This window comes from Vipera berus (assembly GCF_964194415.1).
Source record: "Vipera berus genome assembly, chromosome: 10".
In the NCBI taxonomy this organism is placed as follows: domain Eukaryota; kingdom Metazoa; phylum Chordata; class Lepidosauria; order Squamata; family Viperidae; genus Vipera; species Vipera berus.
This window is the reverse complement of record NC_138213.1, coordinates 5,640,482-5,662,078: the sequence shown is the minus strand read 5'-3', so window position 1 is coordinate 5,662,078 and position 21,597 is coordinate 5,640,482. Positions and strand designations below refer to the sequence as shown.

The 21,597-nt window shown below is 42.2% G+C and overlaps 1 protein-coding gene across 1 annotated transcript in view; it reads left to right on the top strand.

The window, feature by feature from the left end:
- The window catches only part of ADCY7 (adenylate cyclase 7), a 70,902-nt gene that overhangs the window by 28,642 nt on the left and 20,663 nt on the right, over window positions 1-21,597 (top strand). The window contains exons 5-13 of the mRNA XM_081335757.1: window positions 4,853-5,002; window positions 6,139-6,284; window positions 6,457-6,568; window positions 8,029-8,156; window positions 8,552-8,710; window positions 13,686-13,818; window positions 17,190-17,375; window positions 18,084-18,127; window positions 21,358-21,438. Of these exons, the coding sequence (XP_081191883.1) occupies window positions 4,853-5,002; window positions 6,139-6,284; window positions 6,457-6,568; window positions 8,029-8,156; window positions 8,552-8,710; window positions 13,686-13,818; window positions 17,190-17,375; window positions 18,084-18,127; window positions 21,358-21,438 (1,139 nt within the window). The remainder of the gene's footprint in view (window positions 1-4,852; window positions 5,003-6,138; window positions 6,285-6,456; window positions 6,569-8,028; window positions 8,157-8,551; window positions 8,711-13,685; window positions 13,819-17,189; window positions 17,376-18,083; window positions 18,128-21,357; window positions 21,439-21,597) is intronic.

Genomic DNA, 21,597 nt, shown 5'->3' with positions numbered 1-21,597 from the left:
TCTCGTGGCTGTGTTTCTCTCAGCTGGTCTCTGTCACGCCTTCTTCTGGACTCTTCCAGCAGTCTCCCAGTAATGTTAGTCAATGTCAGTTCCTCTCTGGTCAGGACTTCCAAAGAAGAAACATATCCATCATAACTCTCATCCAAAGATGACAGAATAATGTAGACCTGATGCAACTCTGAAAAAATCAGCTCCTTTTCATGAAGCTCTTGAAAAGTTGCCTTCATATAATCTAAATGGGTCAGCATATCTCCATTCTTCTGCAGACGAGCCCTAAACAGCTTACGTGTAAGGTGTATATGTGCACCCACACTGTCACGAACATAAAGCCTTCGCAAAACGCCCCAACACCTAGCAGCAGACTCCTCACCACGAATATGGACAAGCTGCTGGTCATTCAGTGTTAGTCCAATAATGCAAAGAGCTTTCTCATTGCTTCGTTTAAAGTCGTCTAACTTTTTTGCATCCTCTTCGTCATCTGGATCCCAAGCAGTAGTATCTGGTGGGTTATTTACAACAGCCCATAGTCCTTCCTTGCGCAAAAGCAAGCAGCATTTTGTGGACCAGGAAACATAGTTTGTCCCATCCAACCGGGTTATCCAGGAGATGCCTGACAACAGTTCCTGTGCCATTTTACACCAAATACAAACTCAGCTAGGAATACTGTGTGTACTTACTCTCAGTACAGGCCTGGGCCCATAACCAGTGTTATGGAATTTATTGTGCAGAGGTCTCCTTGTGCTACCAAAGAGTTGCACAGACAAGGAAGGGCACTGAGAGCAGTAAAAATCACACACAGAAATACACTGAGTTCTAAAAGCAAAAAGTATTTTACTTTGAGGTGGTGTAAAAACAAAAATGCACAGTCAAAAATAAACAGTCCAAGTCATACACAATAGCAACAGTCCAAGGAGTAATCCAAACTACAAAGTCTTCTTACCGGTCCAGAGGTCAATACACAGTTCAGGTTTACAACAGTAGTAAACCAACAGCAGAGCAAAAACAGTAATAGTAGAGATCAGTGAATTCAGAGAGAGAAAGAAGCTACGTTCCTAGCTTCCTCTTATGGCCATGAGAACACTTACACACCCATTGGCCAATTAACTTCTTAAAGACATAGCATTATGGTTAATATATTTTCAACCCAACATTGTAGGCTAACACCATATGCCTAACAGGGGGCAATTAAGCTGACTTTGTAATAATGCCGCTTGGGGTGTGTGTGAAAGCCCTAATAAGCAGGCATATACATAGAATGAAGGCTACTGCTAAGCTTGTAAGCCGCCCTGAGTCTTCGGAGAAGGGCGGGATATAAATGGAATTAAAAAAAATAAAAATAAAGGATCTTAAATTCATCTGGAGCTTTGATTCACATCAAAACAGTATACCAGCTGTTGAGAGAACCAAACAGTTCTTCCCAAATCTTTTTCACAAGGCAGTGCTAAATTTCAGAAGGAATATTTTGATATTTATTTTTTTTTACACCAGGAGTGAGTACTTGAAGACGGATAAAGGGAAATACTCTAGTTCTGTAAATGTGGAAACTATGACCCACCAAAGTAATTCTGTAGTTTGGCAATCCCTGCTTGTCTAGACAATCCGTTTTTTAAAAATCTGATAAAACAAGTCAGCAAAACCATTTAAGATCCGCACCACTGAGGTGTGTGTCACTTTTGGAAGGTGAGGTAATGCACTTCCTACCCCCAGATAAATGCTTTGGACGTAATTGAAGCAACTCTTTTGTTAATATGTTGCTTCGTTCTTGGCAAATCTGCTGAATTTTGAGGTGGGATGAATTTTCATGCCATCTTCTCATTTCTGAAGGACTTGCTTACTTTTGGTCAAAAAAATGGGCTTGGTTTAATTCCTAGCCAGAAAGCAAAGCAAAACAAAATCTCAGGCCAATTTCCTTTCCTGTGTCAATCAAACAATAATTTCAGACAGTATGAATGAAGATATTTAGAGAGTGGGCAGTATGGAATTCCAACATGGTAAAAGTCATCAAATGAAATGAAGAGAATATTTGGACCTCCCAGAAGCAGATCTAACAGGCGATGTTGGATTGTCTCTCCTGAAACTTTTTTTAAATTAAATGTGGTAACTAGGTATGTTTGCTATGGTTCCTAAATCAAACTGAGCAGGAATGTAAAAATGAGAGTTTAAGATCATGGCTTATTCTGAATGTGATAACTATGGTTTCCTAGTTTGGGAAAAGAAGGAGATACAATGACCTAATGACATACATACATACATACATACATACATACATACATACATATGCTAGAAGCAAAAAAGTGACAAAAATTAGACTAGTCTAGACTAGAATAGAATAGAATAACAGAGTTGGAAGGGACCTTGGAGATCTTCTAGTCCAACCCCCTGCTCAGGCAGGAAACCTAGAGTCTACAGACCATTTCAGACAAATGGCTGTCCAGTCTCTTCTTAAAAACTTCCAGTGTTGGAGCATTCACCGATTCTGGAGGCAGGTTGTTCCACTGGTTAATTGTTCTCACTGTCAGGAAGTTTCTCCTTAGTTCCAGGTTGCTTCTCTCCTTGATTAGTTTCCATCTGTTGCTTCTTGTCCTGCCTTCGGGTGCTTTGGAGAATAGCTTGACCCCATCTTCTTTGTGGCAGCCCATCAAATATTGAAACACTGCTATCATGTCACCCCTGGTCCGTCTTTTCTTTAGACTAGCCTTATTTGCTTGTATGCAAGGGTGAAAAGGCCTTGGTGGAGCAGTGGGCTAATGCCTCCTTAAGTAACACCAGCTGCCTGCAATTAGTGCAGGTTCGCATCCCACCAGGCTCAAGGTTGACTCAGCCTTCCATCCTTCCGAGGTAGGTAAAATGAGGACCCAGATTGTTGGGGGCAATTAAGCTGACTTTGTAATAATGCCGCTTGGGGGGGGAGGGGTGAAAGCCCTAATAAGCAGGCATATACATAGAATGAAGGCTACTGCTAAGCTTGTAAGCCGCCCTGAGTCTTCGGAGAAGGGCGGGATATAAATGGAATTAAAAAATAATAATAATTCTTATATCAGTGGGTTAAGCTGAGGTATGACTTTGAAATCTGCTATATTTTTTCACCTCTAATGAATGCCTGGCTTTTTTAGAAGTGGCAGGAAGGATATGTACCATATCTACTCCATTGCATGGGAAATTATGTGTAGGAAACCAACCCCAAATTTAATTGCCTTAGACAGAGAAGTTTGTTGACTATGATTTATGATGTACCCTGTTGTTGGAAACCAACAATTTCTGACTTACTAAAATCACAGTGGTGTAGCACAATGTGTGAACTTAATCACTGTGTGAAATCACCTGGATTAACAAACATGAGCCAATGTATCAGTCATGGCTTTGGCAATAAACACCCTCTTGAAGTTAATCTTCTAGTTTTGGATAGGTTTCAGAGTTTGGAGAATGTGCTTCTTTTTTCTCCTAAAACAAAATACAGTTTCATGCAAGTATTTGTAAAAAAATTGTAATTGAAAGCAGGGGATTTAATTTAGTGCTTCTTCCAATTTTCCTACAAAATCTAGATCATCTGTCAGGGCAGGTCCAAAGTAGAGAGCTTCCAATTTTTGAAGGTGATTTCAAGATGAATCAACCCACAGGTCAAAGAGAAAGGGCACGAAACCTAATAGTGACAATTCTAAAATCCATCATTCCTGGAATTGCAAGATAATCTGGGGAAAAAATGAATTCCCAGGCTTATAATAGGTTACTTAAGTGCTGGCAAAATTAAGTTAGAAGGGTTTTCTCAAATCCATTGGCTGGTAGGGTCTCCCAAATCTGAACATGGTCAGTCTACTCAAGTATGGCCAACTCTGACAGGCACTGAAACAGCCTGAACTGCGCCCTGGTTAGAATGCAGTTTTGCAGGCTGACTCTGCCCACTGCCAGGAGTTTGATCCTAACCGACTCAAGGTTGACTCAGCCTTCCATCCTTCCGAGGTCAGTAAAATGAGGACCCAGATTGTTGGGGGCAACAGGCTGACTCTGTAAACCATTTAGAGAGGGCGGTAAAAGTAGTATGAAGTGGTATATAAGCCTTAGTGCTATTGCTATTGCAATTTGGACCATTTGTGTGCAAAGTAGATCCTCTGCAACTGAGCTGTGGTCCTTTCCCACGCTATCCTAAGATTATTTGGAGGTCATTTCATTCTAAACAAGGAGTGTCCTTCTTAACGTGAGCTAGCTGCTAATCCTTGTGTAACTATTATTCCTCTGCGTAGTTGCTTTCCTCTGGATGTTGGCTGTATTTATTTTATTTCATCAATGATAGTGAAACAACCCAAGTCTTCACATGGTTGTGTTGAAGGGTCTACACACACACACGCACACACACACACATTCTTTTGGCTTTTTCAAGGATTTGACCACCCTCTTTTTAAAATGAGCTTTTATTTATTGGTCTTAATTATCTAGATTCTATAGTATTTCAAGGCATCACTTTCATTTGATTACTTTTTTTAATACTGTAGAGTACTGACAGTTGGGTGGAATGAGTTGAATAAATGAATGAAGCATTTCTGGAAAGTTGGTTTTAAAAAGCCATTGAACAAGAGGTGGTAGGAGGCTTTCTCTGGAAAAAAGCCTTAGGGAATTGATGGGGAAGGACAGATAAGACAAAGCTTTCCTGTTGCAAAATTGGAACAAGACAGGATTCTTTGTTTTGCTGCGCTCAATTGTTATTTACGGTGAAGTTTGGTTTTAGCCTAGCCTTCGATGCAGATTGGGCTATTACGGCTTGTTCAGTCGGATGTGGTTAGGAAGAATCTTGTGAACGTCACTGGCTGAAAAAAAAAATAGAAGGTCGTAACTGCATGGTTTTCTTTCATTTCTTCAGCTTGTTGCAAATGCTTTCATTTTCCTTTGTGGCAATTTGCTGGGGGCCTATCACAAGCATCAGATGCAAGATGCCTCGTTGGATCTGTATCGCTATACCTTAAAATGCATCCAAGTCCAAATGAAATTAAAAATCGAAAAAAGGCAACAGGTAAGGGGAATATCAAACTGTAAAATGAAACATGCTTTCCTACATGTCTATAAGAGCCTTGGTGGAGCAGTGGGCCGATGCCTCCTTAAGTAACACCAGCTGCCTGCAATTAGTGCAGGTTCGAGTCCCACCAGGCTCAAGGTTGACTCAGCCTTCCATCCTTCCGAGGTAGGTAAAATGAGGACCCAGATTGTTGGGGGCAATTAAGCTGACTTTGTAATAATGCCGCTTGGGGGTGTGTGAGAAAGCCCTAACAAGCAGGCATATACATAGAATGAAGGCTACTGCTAAGCTTGTGAGCCGCCCTGAGTCTTCGGAGAAGGACGGGATATAAATGGAATAAAAATAAAAATAAATAAATAAATAATGATTAAGAATGCAATTATTAACCTGCAGATAATTATTGAGTGCAGTACATGACTCATTCCAGTTTCTCTTGGTGCCCTCTGAGTTTGGTTGTTTTCTTGCAGGTATTTCATTGCCCAAACTTGGTAACATCATCAGTAGCCAATCCCACTCTCCTCTAGCACTGATGATGTTAGCTAGTTGGGTAATAAAATGTCTGCAAGAAAACAACAAAGCTCAGAGAGCCCCAAGGTCATTGTCCTCCTCCACCACCACACCACCTCCTCCTCCTCCTCCTCCTCCTCCTCTCCACAAACCCCAATTCCCTTCTAGCACTGATTATGCTACCTAGTTGGGTAAGGAAACTTCCACCAGAAAATAAACAAGCTCAGAGAGCACCAAGGACCCCACAGTTCAACCCTAAGGTATAAATATTCTCCTTCGTTCCAGGTTGGGTAAGCCATATTGCTGCCTGCTTGGTAGCCATTAAAGTGAAAACTCAGAAATATTCGTGAATGTTGTTCTAGAATAATTCCTGAATAGTCCAGGAACCCCTCTGGACAACATGAACATAAGCAGAGCATTTTTGCGCAGCTGTACAAGCGTTCGAGTTGGGATGGAAGCACTAAAGGAATGAATGAACATTGAACGGCCTAATGAGCTTAACGAGGGAGTGGGCTTTGCTCTTATTAGATGGGTTAGGTTATTGGTCTTATTAGGTTGCTCCTTCCCCCTCCTTTGGAATCTTACTCTTGCTTTGAGCAATTCAAATCTTCTTCTTTTTCCCCCAGGAAAGCTTGCTCCTGTCTATCCTGCCAGCTCATATATCCATGGGAATGAAACTAGCCATCATCGAGCGCCTGAAAGAAACGAACGATATGAAAAAGCATGACAATAATTTCCACAGCCTTTATGTGAAACGGCACCAGAATGTCAGGTAAATCTTTGAGCTTCTGAGACCCACTTTCTCTATGGGGTCAGGATCTTAAAGAGGCCGTCAGGTTCTTGAGACTTCTCTTGAGGGAATCACAGCTTCTTCAAGCTGGACTCAGGCTAGAACAATCACAGACCAAAATATAAATATATATATATATTTGTCCTTTCTATAGCATCCTGTATGCAGACATCGTAGGATTCACTCGCCTGGCAAGTGATTGTTCTCCGAAGGAGCTGGTGGTGATGCTGAATGAATTGTTTGGAAAATTTGACCAAATTGCAAAGGTCAGTAAATTCTGGGAACTGAAATCCCCACATTTTCAAGTTGTCGGGGTCGAGAAAACAACTGGCCTGTTGCGCAAATGTAGCCATTCTGGTTGTTCAACTAGGAACCACCAGTATTATTTTTAATTGGGCAGTTTCACAACAAGATTGTGTATTGGGTAGAATACACTAGCCTTTTAAAAATCATGGTGTCACATAGTTTGGCCAAACAGTCAGTCCTCACGACCAGAATGGAGCTCAATATTTATATTGCTAAGTGAGACATGCTAAGCGAGACATGGTGGCACAATGCTTAGAATGCAGTAATGCAGGCTACGTCTGCTGACTGCCTGCTGCCAACGGCTCGATCCTGACCGGCTCAAGGTTGACTCAGCCTTCCATTCTTCTAAGATTGGTAAAACGAGGACCCAGATGGTTGAGGCAATAGGCTGACTCTGTAAACTGTGTAGAGAGAGCTGTAAAGCACTATAAAGCGATATATAAGAGTGCTATTGCCCTTCCTTCCTTCCTTCCTTCCTTCCTTCCTTCCTTCCTTCCTTCCTTCCTTCCTTCCTTCCTTCCTTCCTTCCCAGTGCTTAGAATGCAGTATTGCAGGCTAACTCTGATCACTGCCAGGAGTTCAATCCTGACTGACTCAAGGTTGACTCAGCCTTCTGCCCTTCCGAGGTCGGTAAAATGAGGACCCAAGTGGTTGGGGTCCTCAATATGCTGACTCTGTAAACTGCTTAGAGAGGGGTTGTAAAGCACTATACAAAGCGGTATATAAATCTAAGGGCTGTTTGTTAAGTGAGTTTTGCTCTATTTTACAGCCTTTCTTGCCCCATTTGTTAAGTAAATCGCTGCAGTTGTTAAATTAGCAACACGGTTGTTAAGTGAATCTGGCTTCCTTGTTGACTTTGCTCATCAGAAGGTTGCAAAAGGGGATCGTGTGACCCCGGGACATGGTGACCGTCGTAAATATGAACCAGTTGCCAAAGTGTCCAAATTTTGACCACGGGGATGCTGCGATGGTCGTAAATGTGAAAAATGGTCATAGGTGACTTTTTTCCAGTGCCATGGTAACTTTGAACAGTCACTAAACAAACTGTTGTAAGTTGAGGACTACCTATATAACAGTCATTGGCTGTACATGGATAATTTGAAATTTGCACGAAGCAAGATTTTTCACTGCTGCTGTAACTTCTAAACCAATGGGTTTAAACTGAGGACTGTCTTGTATTCTCCGTGCTTGAACCCCTGATAAATTGCAAATGAACTGTCCTTCCCCCATCCCCCATTTTCCTTTCTTTTCTTTTCTTTTTTGGAATAGAGAAAAGTGCAGTTTCGGATGAAGAGATAACAGCTGATCCGTTTTCTCCCTGCAGAAAAGCCTATAATTGCACTGCTCAAGACAAACGCCGGTTAATTCATATTTGCAATGCTTGATGATTCATGGGCTGTTTTTTTGTTTTGTTTTGCAGGAAAATGAATGTATGAGGATAAAAATTTTGGGAGATTGTTATTACTGTGTCTCGGGCTTACCTGTGTCCTTGCCGGTACATGCCAAAAATTGTGTGAAAATGGGCCTTGACATGTGCGAAGCAATAAAGTAGGTACTTTTTAAAAGCTAGTTAAAAAGTTAGGAGTGGTGATGCAGGAATAGATAAGGTAGCATTACGATGGATAATAATAGGCTCTCCTAATCTTCTGAAAGCAGAAAGATTTCTTCCTCCTCTGATTGTACCAGCGTAGGTTTTTTTATATATATATACTTATCGCTCTGTTAAATATTCACGTAGAAAAACAAGGTGTCGTGCAGTTAGTTTACACTGATTTAAACGTTCATGGATTAGAGCAGGGCTGTTCAACCTTGGCAACTTGAAGACTTGAGCGATGAGAACATATTCCAAAATCAGCGTGACTCTTAAGACTAGAGATGGGGAAATCAAATGGCTTTCCATCTTGTCTTCCACCCTGGAGTCCTTATCATTTTTATTTTTGCAGGCAAGTTAGGGAAGCCACAGGGGTGGACATCAACATGAGAGTCGGCATCCATTCCGGAAATGTTCTTTGTGGGGTGATTGGACTTCGGAAATGGCAGTACGATGTTTGGTCCCACGATGTCTCCTTGGCCAACCGCATGGAATCGGCAGGCATCCCTGGGTAAGGAGGTGAAATCATCATCATAATAAACTTGGAAGGGACCTTGGAGGTCATCTAGTCCAACCCCCTGCTCGGGCAGGAAACCCTATACCATTTTAGACGAATGGCTGTCCAGTCTCTTCAGTGTTGGAGCATTCACAGTTTTTAGAGGCAAGTTGTTCCACTGATTTAATTGTTCTAACTGTCAGGAAGTTTCTCCTTAGTTCTTGGTTGCTTCTCTCCTTGGTTAGTTTCCATTTATTGCTTCTTGTCCTGCCTTCAGGTGCTTTGGAGAATAGCTTGACTCCCTCTTCTTTGGGGCAGCCCCTGAGATACTGGAAGGCTGCTATCATGTCCCTCCTCGTCCTTCTTTTCATTAAACTAGAGTGTCCTCCAGTGAGTGTCCTCGTGATGGCAGATAATTGAAATGTTGAGTAGTTTCCTAGCTGAGGTTTATTTAGTTGGGTTTAGTCCAAGGATGCAGAAAGTTTGGGGGGACAATCTAATTTTTCCATTGGCTGCAAGATTCTGCAATGGCATTAGAGCAAGAATCAGGAGGATTTGGGTTCTTTGTCATGATTGGGAAGCAAAGCGCCCTTAACTCTTTCCTCTAGTGCAAACATAGCCCAAAATTTGCCTTCACTCTTCATTGCCAATTTTCAGAATGGGATGTCTGGTTTCTGGGTGTGAGAATAGAGCCAGGAGGCTTTTAGGAAGTAAGCTGCTTTTATTCCAATTCTTACTTTTGTATGAAAACTATGCAGAGAGATACCCTCAATTTTGAGCAGTGCCATCTTGACATGTTGGGGGCCCCTGGCAAGCTGTAGACTCTTCTCCTGCTGAGTCTGTTGGGTGAACCCCAATTGTTTGATGTGATTTCTAAACCAGGTTTTAATATATGAGTGTATGTTGGAGGATGAACAATTTGGTAAGCAATTTATAGAGATATGAATTCTTCCTTCCTTCCTTCCTTCCTTCCTTCCTTCCTTCCTTCCTTCCTTCCTTCCTTCCTTCCTTCCTTCCTTCCTTCCTTCCTCCCTCCCTCCCTCCCTCCCTCCCTCCCTCCCTCCCTTTTCTGTTCAGTGAATCCTCAGCTTCAGTTGCCATTCACCCCCTGATAAAAATCACAGTTGTCTCCAAAATGTACTCAGAGTTGCTAACCTGGATTCTGGATAGTAAGATTTGTGTCTTTACTATGGAGGCCATGGAAGGCTGAAAAAGAGACCTCAGGATATCTTGTAACTGATGCAACTGCTTTGTAAATATTTTCCTGGGTCTGCAGAATCGTTTCCATCCTTGTTAACAGGCAACAAGGGAGTTTATTTTTAGTCACTTTTATGGCACCAGATGGATTGATTATTGATTCTTTTTGGCACATGAGCTTACCTGTTTGCTGGATATTCCTGGAACTGCAACATCATCCTCTTTGTGTACCCGGACACCTGCTTTATAGTTGCCATAGCTCAGTGTGTGGCTTTTCAGAAGGAAATACACTTTGGTTTCAGGACTTTAATTGCAGAATAAATTATTTCACTCTGAGTCTTTCCCTGCAGTTATGATTGCATATCTGCCAACATCTTGCTTGTTCAGGATGAAACCAGAGAACTGCAAAGGCAGAACGTGGCCATTTAATTGAGCAAACTCTTACCTTTAAAAACACTTCCCTGCTTATGAAAGGCAGAGAATATTTTGAAAACACAAATGTTTGACCACAAAAGAGAAAAAAGAACCAAATTCCACCGCTGAGATTTTGTATACAGTATCCTAACCGGCGGGATAATTCAAAGCTCTTTGTATCATCCTTCATCCATTTTCAGATCTGAGGGTTCGTCTTAGGAATGAGTGAGTTTTCTCTGCTGTTCTGTGTTTTATTCCTGGGAATGAATGAATGAATGAACGAATGAATGAACAAACGAATCTGGATGAGTGAACTTGGCTGAATAACAGAATAACAAAATCACAGAGTAGGAAAGGAACCTTGGAGTCTTCTAGACTGAAGCTTTTGAAGACCAAAAGTCCTATTGATTCACCTAGCTAGCTGATAAAATCTCAAATAAATGATAGCATGACACATTGTTGGGCGTTGGGGCAAAATCAAACAATATTGGCATTCTGCTTCCTCCATTATTTCAACTGAGGCTGAGATCTATTGTTAGTCTTCATTAGTTCCTTTCAGGTCACCAGTTCTCGTTTTGTAGAAAAGTACAAATAATGGCACTTGCTATTTTCTTTCCATAACATTGGAAAGTGCTTTGGGGTGTGTGCGTGTATTAGTAAGTAGGTGGTACTGCTCAACGCATGTTGTGAAGCTTCCTGAAAACCCTCAATGCAAGCCAGCTGAGTAAACTCTTGGAGAAGGGTGTAGACTGCGAAGCACCCAGAAGTTATTTAAGCAAGGAAGGAGAGGAAAGAAAAGTGCTTTCAGTGTGAAACTGAATTAAAATTGAATGAAGTCTTCTTCCAGTTGAAAACACAATGGGCCACTTACCACTCTCTCTTGAGGGTGCCTCTTTGCCAAGCACGTAGTAGTCATTTTGATTGGCACTACGTTCGTTGAAAGGGATGGTACTCATCAGAGCAATATTGCCAAGTGTTTTGTAGACAGACATAGTGGGGAAAGAGCAAGAAGGGGGCTTCTAACAGGTCTGAAATCCATACTGTATTGGGGAATCAAAGGAAGGAGGAAGAAAAGCAGAGAAAACAGAAAATAAACAAGGCTGGCTGTAGAATAGCAGGCAGAGTTAGTAGATGGAGGTAAGCATGTCATTAGTTTGGAGTCATTGTGTTGCCACAAAAGACCCAAATCCAGCCCACCCATGAATTCTGTTGACTTTCATCTAGCACCAATTTAGTATGAACTGTTAGTTGACTAGTTTCTTGGGTTTAGCTAAGCAACAATAAACTCTACTTTGTCTCCAATGTATAAAAGGTGAAGGTAAAGGTTCCCCCGCACATGCGTGCTAGTCGTTTCCGACTCTAGGGGCCAGTACTCATCTCCGTTTCAAAGCCGAAGAGCCAGCGCTTGTCCGAGGACGTCTCCGTGGTCATGTGGCCGGCATGACTAGACGCCAAAGGCGCACGGAATGCTGTTACCTTCCCACCGTGGTGGTCCCTATTTTTCTACTTGCATTTTTACGTGCTTTCGAACTGCTAGGTTGGCAGAAGCTGGGACGAGTAACAGGCGCTCACTCTTGTTACGCGGCACTCGGGATTCGACCCGCCAAACTGCTGACCTTCTGATCGACAAGCTCAGCGTCCTAACCCACTGAGCCACCGCGTCCCTGCCTCCAATGTATACTCCTGGTTATTTGCACCTGACACTGATCCTGCATAGAGACCATGTGAAATGGTTGCTTTTGGTAGTAGATGCAGAGGGTGGCAAGGAACAGTGGTGAGATGCTGGAGGATGTTGGATGTGTGTGTCCACCTGCATTCCCTCTTAGCCCCAGATATTTAAGAATAATTTAATTGTTGTTTGGCGGAGCTGCTGTGACATCCTTACATCTGTCAACCATGAGTGGGGACTGCTATTTTATTTAGTTTAATTGTTTGGTCACTGAACAGGCTGAAGGACCTTCCCAGAAACACAATCTTCTTCCAAACTGGCCTGGTCTATTCTTCAGATAAAAAGACTTGTGTGACAAGGAAGTCTACTATTTTCTAACTACTGTATTATATTTTATCCAATCCTTTGTGCTGGTAACTGTGGCTTCCTTTATGTGCATTCTCTTCTCCCTTGAAGGAACTCGTGACATTCATGTAGTCTTTTCCTCCCTGCTTCTAATTGCACTTTCCCAAGAAGACTACATGAGGAAAGAGGGGCTGTCACGCGGGTGAGCCAGAATTATGACACCCTCCTCAGACCTTGTTCCATTGTTATTCAGTGCCTTCCTTTGCTCCCCCCCCCCCATTCTCCTCTCCTCTTGGGTTTGCATGAGATGCCCAAGTATAGCTTGTCAGAGAACAAAGGGGATCCAAATTAATAAAGCATACTGTGGTGTGGGATGTGTGAACCAAACACCCAATAAAGGAGAATATTTGTAGCTTGGGGTTGAAGTAAGGTATTTAGAGGACTGATGATGATACCTAGTTTGGGTAACGAAATGTCTGCAAGAAAACAATCAAGCTCAGAGAGCACCAAGGACCCCTCAAACCAAGCTAGGTTCAGATTTAATTTACAAGATGATCTTTGGGGGGTCTCTCGCTCTCCCTCCCTCTCACTTTCCTTCTCTCTCTCCCTCTTTCTCCCTCTCTCCCTTCCTCTCCCTCTCCCTCCCTCCCTCTCTCTCTCTCCCTCCCTCCCTCCCTTCCTCTCCCTCCCTTCTCTCTCTCCCTTCCTCTCCCTCTCCCTCTCTCTCCCTCTCTCTCTCCCTCCCTCCCTTCCTCTCCCTCTCCCTCTCTCCCCTTCTCTCTCCCTTCCGCTCCCTCTCTCCCTCTGTCCCTCTCTCTCTCTCTCTCCCTCTCTCTCCCTCCCACCCTCCCTCCCTCTCTCCCTCCCTTCCTCTCCCTCCCTCTCTCCCTCCCTCCCTTCCTCTCCCTCCCTCCGTCTCTTCCTTCTTCTCCCTCCCTCCCTCCCTCTCTCCCTCCCTTTTCCCTTCCTCTCCCTCTCCCTCTCCCTCTCTCTCCCTCTCTCCCTCCCTCCCTTCCTCTCTCCCTCTCTCTCTCTCACTCCCTCCCTCACTTTCTTGCTCTTGCTGTCTCCCTCTTTCTTGTTCTCCTTCCCTCCCTCTCTCCCTCCCTCTCCCCCCCTCTCTGAAAACAGTAGCAAACACTGCGCCAAGTTTTATGTGAATTGGCATGACTGGATGCTCTATCATGCTATCCAGCTGAGCTGTTCAGGAGCAATCCTGCCAGGAATCTTGATTTTGGCTGCCAAATGTGTGGCAGCAGAGAGTTATCGGCAGGAGCCATTGTAATGGTAATCGATTCCCGGGAATGGCGTTTCTGCAAACATTTCAGCCTTTTGTACACTTGTCTCTCTCCGCCCTCTTTGCAGCCGCGTGCACATCACAGAAGCAACCCTCAATCATCTCGGCAAAGCTTATGAGGTGGAAGAAGGAAACGGGCATCTCCGGGATCCCTATCTTGAAACCATGAACATCAAGACTTATTTGGTGATTGACCCCAGGGTAGGCATTCTTGGATGTAAAAAGAAAAATGAAAACCCACACACCCTACGAGTGGTCTCCTTGTTTCACACGTGTCATGCTGTGTCATGGTTTAACATGATGTATTGGGCAGCTCACAAATGGTTGAGTTTGCACTCATGGAAAACTAAAAATGTGCAAACCAGTACAGTAGCATAGATCAGCGTTTTTAGTCTTAGCAACTCTTAAGATGTGTGGACTTCAGCTCCCAGAATTCCCCAGCCAGCAAGGCTGGCTGGGGAATTCTGGGAGTTGAAGTTCACACGTCTTAAGAGTTGCCAAAGTTAAGAAACACTGGGGGGAAGTGGTGGTGTGTAAACTAGTCCAGCTATGAATTGCTCAGGAAAAAAAGTTGCTAGCACTAATAGGGGAATCACTCAGGGATAATTAAGCCTTTCATACAGGAGCTAGGAAAGCAAGCTACAAAGTTGTTGGGCAGAGAGGGAAGATAATTGATGGGAAATAGAAAGGAAGGAATTGAAACCTCACATCTGGAATAATTGAAGAAACAATTGGCATCTTGAGAAATCCACACAGAAAGCTGAGGGACAAAAGGATCCAGAGCCTTTAGGGAAGATAGGAGAAGACCATCTAAATGCCATGTTGGCCAGTGCCTATAATAAAGAAAGAAATGACTAGCGGGAATTATAGAATTACAGAATAACAGAGTTAGTCCCCGGAGGTCTGCTCAAGCAGGAGACCCTATACCATTTTGAACAAATGACTGTCCAGTTTCTTCTTGAAAACCTCCAGGGATGGAACACTCACTGCTTCTGGAGGCAAGCCGAAGCTGGTGGTTGCAAAGCAGGGATATGAAAAAGTCAAGGCTGCACACTTCATTTCGGGTTATTCAGCCACATCTGAGTGTCTGTGGCATGTCCATGCAAAATAGAAAGCTGAAAAGAAAAAGAAAAAAGAAACAGAAGTATGCAGAGAGGACTTAAATAAGACTAATCTAAAAATACTGTTGAGTGATGTTGTGTGTGTGTGTGTGTGTGCGTGTGTGTGTGTGTGTGTGTGCGTGTGTGTGTGTGTGTATATATATAAATATATATATATATATATATATATATATATATATATATATATATATATATATATATATATATATATATATATATATATATATATATATATATATATATATATATATATATATATATATATATATATATATATATATATATATATATATATATATATATATATATATATATATATATATATATATATATATATATATCTTTGGTTGTTCGGGTTCATTTTCCCGCGTAGAACTAAAGGTGTAGGAGCGACGTTTCGACGTCGCTCCTACACCTTTAGTTCTACGCGGGGAAAAACCCGAACAACCAAAGATTCACACATACACACACACACACACACACATTATCCACAGGATATAGTCAACTTATGACAGCTCATTATTTGTGTAAATTATTCAAATTGCTAATAAAGAATTTGGGAGGCTGAGATGATCATTTCGAACTCTTTATGTTCTCATCAGTCAGTCATACCCTTTATCTGAGATTCGAACCTGGGCTGATTATATATTAGGCAGTTGTATGTATGTATCTATATGTATATGTATATGTATATGTATATGTATATGTATATGTATATGTATATGTATATGTATATGTATATGTATATGTATATGTATATGTATATGTATATGTATATGTATATGTATATGTATATGTATGTATTCTTCTGCTGACACCAATCTTGCCTTTGATCAGGTGGCCGACGATTATATTTTGCAAACCCACAGCTCTCTGCTTGCTTCCTCCTTTTTTTTTTTAGATCTTTATTATGTGTTGTGATTGTAACCAGGTACAGAAATTGGGAATAATGAGGGTCAGGTGAGGTATCAAAAGCTGAACTAAACTGCAGCCTGCAACCCAGGAGGTTTTATTTTGGTCTCGTGCGCTTGGAAAAGGAGAGGAGAATGTATTCTACGTTCAGTTGCCATGAACCCCCGATCCAGTGAAACAATGGCTTTTAAATTTTGATCTCCAAGGAGCCCTTCAGGAATCCAGAACGCTGTTCTTTAAATGTGTGTAATTAAACAGAGTAGGCCCTCACACTCCCACGCTTGCTTTAAGTGCAGTTCTACCAGCATTTTGAGAAGAACTGTTTAAAAAAAAAGCTGTTGCACAATGAATTCTCCTAGTTTGCTTTGCTCGGCTTACAAAAGAGGTTCAGGGTTGTTGTTTTTCCCCCCCCTCTGCTTTTCAGCAATTTCTATAGCTCTGATATAATTCCAAGGCCAATGGCATCCTGTTTGCCTTAGATATTTTTATTAATAAAGGCTATTAGTGCTACTTTACAGAACAGAGCAGACAACAAGCAGTCACAGTTCCAAATTAATAACCCTGCACAGACTACATTCTTGTAGAGCAGTGCTTCCCAAGCCAGGGTAAATTACCCAAAATTGGATAAAAGTGGCTTTTCTTTGGGTAAAGACCCACGAACCCATTACCAGTCACAATTGGTGGAGGTTAATGCTTGCTATTAACTGGTTTCTGTTTCTGTTTTTTTTTTGTAAATTCTTTTAATCCTGTTTACCCATAGTGGGACTCTAAAGTGCTCAAAGAGCCTTTGGAGCAGCAACAGCCTATAGAATGTCAGATCCAATAGAGGAGAATATAGCTCCAAAGTTTGAATTCTGGAATCCTTGATCCTTCTGAGTTTGGTTGTTAGCTTGCAGACGTTTCATTATCCAAGTAGGTAACATCATCAGTGCTAGGGCTCAAACATAGCTTCAACTGGGAAAGTGAGCATCTGAAACCAAGTGAAATCCAAAAATTGTAGGGAATTCCTGGGAGTTTGGCATTCAGACCAATCAGCCATCAACAAATACAGAGATAAACACCATTTACACGCCATTCAAAAGACAATTTTAAAAAGCTAAGGAGGAAACCAAAAGACTAGAACACGTCTTCTCCAGCAACCAACACTTTTATAAGCAAGGATTAATCCCAGACAAACAACCTAGCAGAAAACAATACCTAATCAAGGAAACTCTGAGGAGAAAACCACATCGCCACCAACACTGCAGGGCAATCTACGGTATATAAACAGGGAGTAAACCTCACACTCACCAGCACTGATCATGTAACTGAGTTGGGTCATGAAATGTCTGCAAGCAAACGACCAAGTTCAGAGAGCACTAAGGACTCCAGAAGATAAAATAAAATAATGTGCCCAATGTAATCATTTATATTCTCTCTCTCTCCCCCTCCCTCCCTCCCTCCCTCCCTCCCTCCCTCCCTCCCTCCCTCCCTCCCTCCCTCTCTCTCTCTCTCTCTCTCTCTCTCTCTCTCTCTCTCTCTCTCTCTTTTTCTCGTTAGTCAAAACAGCGTGCCACCAACAATCATTTTCCTCAATCCAGAGTGCAGGATGGCTTGAAGATGAGGGCCTCTGTCCGGATGTCACGATACTTGGAATCTTGGGGTGCAGCGCGTCCTTTTTCTCACCTCAACCACCGAGAGAGTGTGAGCAGTGAGACTTCTGCGCCCAACCGCAGACGCAGGAAGGTGAATCTTGGCTGTATGTTCTTCAAAATTGTCTTCCAAGTCCTTTGGTGAGATACGGAAGCAAGCATGAACAGGAAAACAAGGAATTGAAAAATGGCTATACGGGAACACATTCCTTTTCATGTCTGTCATTGTCAGGTGTGAAAGAACAAGTCCACGTGCAAAGGTCCTATTAAACTGATCTATTGCTACTACTCATGACTACGCACAGGGATCTTCTCAACTAAAGTTAGCCGCTGCTTGGAGTTAGATAGGGGTCAACGGAATTCAAGGGTGATCGGATTTAGTTTGCTTGTGGCTACGTAGGGATTCTAGGCTGATCCCTCTTTTAACTCCATCCCCAGCTTCTGCCACTCCTCCTACAGCGACTGTGTTTCCCATTTGTAATGGACATAAGATAGGATATAAGTTAAGTTCATAATTTTGCATCCATGGGGGAAAGAGCTGCAAAGATTGAGGATGGAAAATTCTGTTGAGCAGTTTTGTAGTGGTCACAAGGCTTTTGCCCTTGTTCTCCTCCTCCTACTTCTGAAGGTGGCATTACAGCAGCTCCCAACCGCTTACGATACTTTTTCTCTTTTGGAGAATTGAGTCTAGATCACCTTTATTTATTAGGTACCTATAATATTCAGAGTACAAAATGTATATGCATTATTTACTTCTTTAAAAAAGTAAAGCATTCTTCTCCGTGCTTTTCCTCTGGCTTAGGAGATAGCCCTGCAACTCGCAAGTCGTCAGAGGACCTCCGAGAGGCAAGTTTCATCTTATTCTTTGCTGACTGCTTAAGAGCTTGCTTCAGTACCTTTTCTTAACCTTCCAGCCTGCAAAGTGCTCCGTAAGGAAGGAGAGAGATCAAAGACCAACACGCGCAATGCAATTAAAGGAGAGTCTGTATAAACTCCAAACTGTCCCCCTGGAAGGGAAGTTCAGCAGAAGATCACCAAGAGAAGAGAACATTTGTAGCTCAGGATTGAACTGTAGGCTCCTTGGAGCTCTCCGGGCTCGGTTGTTAGCACTGATGATGTTACCTAGTTGGGTCGTGAAATGTCTGCAAAAAAAACCCCAACCAAACTCAGAGAGCGCCAAGGATCCCACACTCCTCTTTCGTCCTTCCCACAAACCTCCTCCCTCCTAGCACTGATGATGTTACACAGTTGGGTAATGACATGTCTGCAAGAAAACAACCCAAGTCAGAGAGCACTTAACAACCGCGTCACTAACTTAGCAACACTTAACAATTGTGGCAAGGAAGGTCGTAAAATGAGGCAAATTTCCCTTAACAAATGTCTCTCTTAGCGGCAGAAATATTGGCCTCATTTGTGCTTGTAAATCAAGAATTGCCTGTATAATGTAAAAGTAACAATATTACACACACACACACACAAATATCTCTGTGTACACAAATATACCCATTGCACAAGAATAAGCTCACCTACATAGAAATTGTACCACTATTTTTCAGTTTTTCTGTGTAGGGTTTTCCGAAAGAAATGGAGGCTAATTGTAACAGAAATATTATTTACCATTTTCCCGGCCACAAACTGAGATTCTCAGGCACTACTTTTCAATCATTCGTTAGTCTCTTCTTGTCCCACCTGATGAGATGTAGGGACTAGGACTTCTGAAAATCCTGGCACCATGGTTTTTAACTGTAGTAAGCAGAATCAGCTGATTGTTTGTTGTTGTTAGTTGCGAAGTCGTGTCCGACCCATCGCGACCCTATGGACAACGTTCCTCCAGGCCTTCCTGTCCTCTACTATCTTCTGGAGTCCATTTAAGCTCACGCCTACTGCTTCAGTGACTCCATCCAGCCACCTCATTCTCTGTCGTCCCCTTCTTCTATTGCCCTCGATCTTTCCCAGCATTAGGCTCTTCTCCAGTGAGTCCTTCCTTCTCATTAGGTGGCCAAAGTATTTGAGTTTTAGCTTCAGGATCTGGCCTTCTAAAGAGCAGTCAGGGTTGATCTCCTCTAGGACTGACCGGTTTGATCGCCTTGCAGTCCAAGGAACTCGCAGGAGTCTTCTCCAGCACCATAGTTCAAGCTGATTGTTAGAAAGGAAATTTTTTGACTTGATGGAAGCAGAGCCTTAATTTGCAGTTAGGGCTTGGGAATTCTGTGGTTGGATATGTGGGGAAAAAACCCCAAAGCATTTAAGCTGATTATGCAGCCCCCCTCCGCCTCTTTCCCCAATGAGCATAATGTCAGGATTGCAAAGAGGAATTTGAAAAATAGAGAAACACGTCACACATTTTTTTTCCCTTGTCTTCTGAAATTTTCCTATACTCTTCTTTCTTTTGCTGTGCCTAGAAACTGCTGTCTCAAAATCTCTGATATATATATGTAAATTTTTTGGCTTGCTAACAAGCCAAACAATTTACACAAATATGAGCTGCCACTGCTGTGGCTACTGCCTGTAGATGGCCTTGGGCTAGGCCGAAACAGGAAATAAGATTTGTCCCGTATCTGGGACTAAGCAAGTGTATTCTGAATGCTTAATAAACATTTCACACACACACACACACACACACACACACACACACACACACACACATATATATACTGTGTATATATATATATATATATATATACATATATATATATATATATATAGATAGAGAGAGAGAGAGAGAGAGAGAGAGAGAGATACAAATAAAATCAAATAAATCTAAATCTAATACATGCAGTTCTGCTGATGCCAAATGTAACATTTTAACTACTGTGTGTTGCCAAAGTAAAACAAATATGGATGGATGGAAACTAATTAAAGAGAGAAGCAACCTAGAACTAAGGAGAAACTTCCTGACAGTTAGAACAATTAACCAGTGGAACCACCTGCCTCCAGAAGCTGTGAATGCTCCAACACTGGAAGTTTTTAAGAAGAGACTGAACAGCCATTTGTCTGAAATGGTACAGGGTTTCCGGCCTGAGCAGGGGGTTGGACTAGATGACCTCCAAGGTCCCTTTCAACTTTACTATTATGATTATGATTAGGCAACACAAACATGTACATGTTTTCTGGTTATTGCTTTATGTGGTTTTGAACAGCATGAACTAGTGATATTTTAATTGGTTCTTACACTTTTAAATTGGCTCCTTCAAACTTTTTAAAGAAGGTACATAAGCCTTTTTTAAAAAAAATAATAATTTACGGTTCCTTTTGTAGGATGCAAGTATCCCAGAAGAGATTGCTGTTGCTGTGATTTTGAGGGAAATGTTTTAATTGATTTGCTAATTATTGGCCTGGATCTATGTGTTCCATCAACCTTTTCTTTCTCTTTCTCTTTATCTATCTATCTGTTAGTTGGGATGGATCTAGACTGCACCAGTTATGTCCTCCTTCTGTTCTAACCTATAAGTGAGTTTTTCTTCCTCTTTTACTTTCATTGATTGTTGTTGTTTTCCCCAGTGTGCTGGTAATCCAACCTTGGCTGAGGAATTCTGGGACTTGAAGTCCACAGATCTTAAAGTTGCCAAGGTTGGACACCTCTGCTCTAAAGCCAGCTGACATCCCCTCTGACAGGTGAAAAAGGCAACAGTGGCTGGACTCACGTACAGCAAGCTAAGCCAAAAATCGTGGTTTATGAACTCCTTAACTGAGCTCCCATGTCAGGCTTAGCCATCGCCAAACAAGCCGAGTTATGAATATGAATCCAACCGCAGAATTTTCTTGACTTTAGTGCCACAAGCCACAAAATCGCACAAATCTGTTCAGCAACCGTTCCAGCCTTGTATAATTTTGGGAGGATAAAGGAGCATCTTTCCTGTACAGTAGTTTATATACAGGCTACATTTCTGTCTCTTCGCAACTCTAATTTCCCGTTCTCGATATCCAAGTGGACCAAACTGGACCACTTTTGAATATTTCTGTTCTCCAGCTTGGGAGGTGGGCTTCTACCGAACGCTGGAGGTTCACCTGCCGTCCTAGTCGTTTCTCTGAATCCTTTTTAATAGTGACATTTTTTCCCCTTTTGTTTCTTTTAGAAATACCTCTCAGAAAGGAAGAATGGAAGAAGAAATTAACGATAAAATGATGTCCACCATCGAGGGCCTAAGTTCAGCCAGGTAAGAAAGCAGAATCGCTCCTCTTGCAGACAGGAGAAGGAGAAGAGGTTCCTTCTCTGTTTTTAGTAAAAGAAAAAAAAGAGTGTCATCTTTTTATCTTGGGCTTGCGCGGGCTGTCTATAGCCGGTTCAACTGGTACATCTTCAGTTCAGTGGTGGG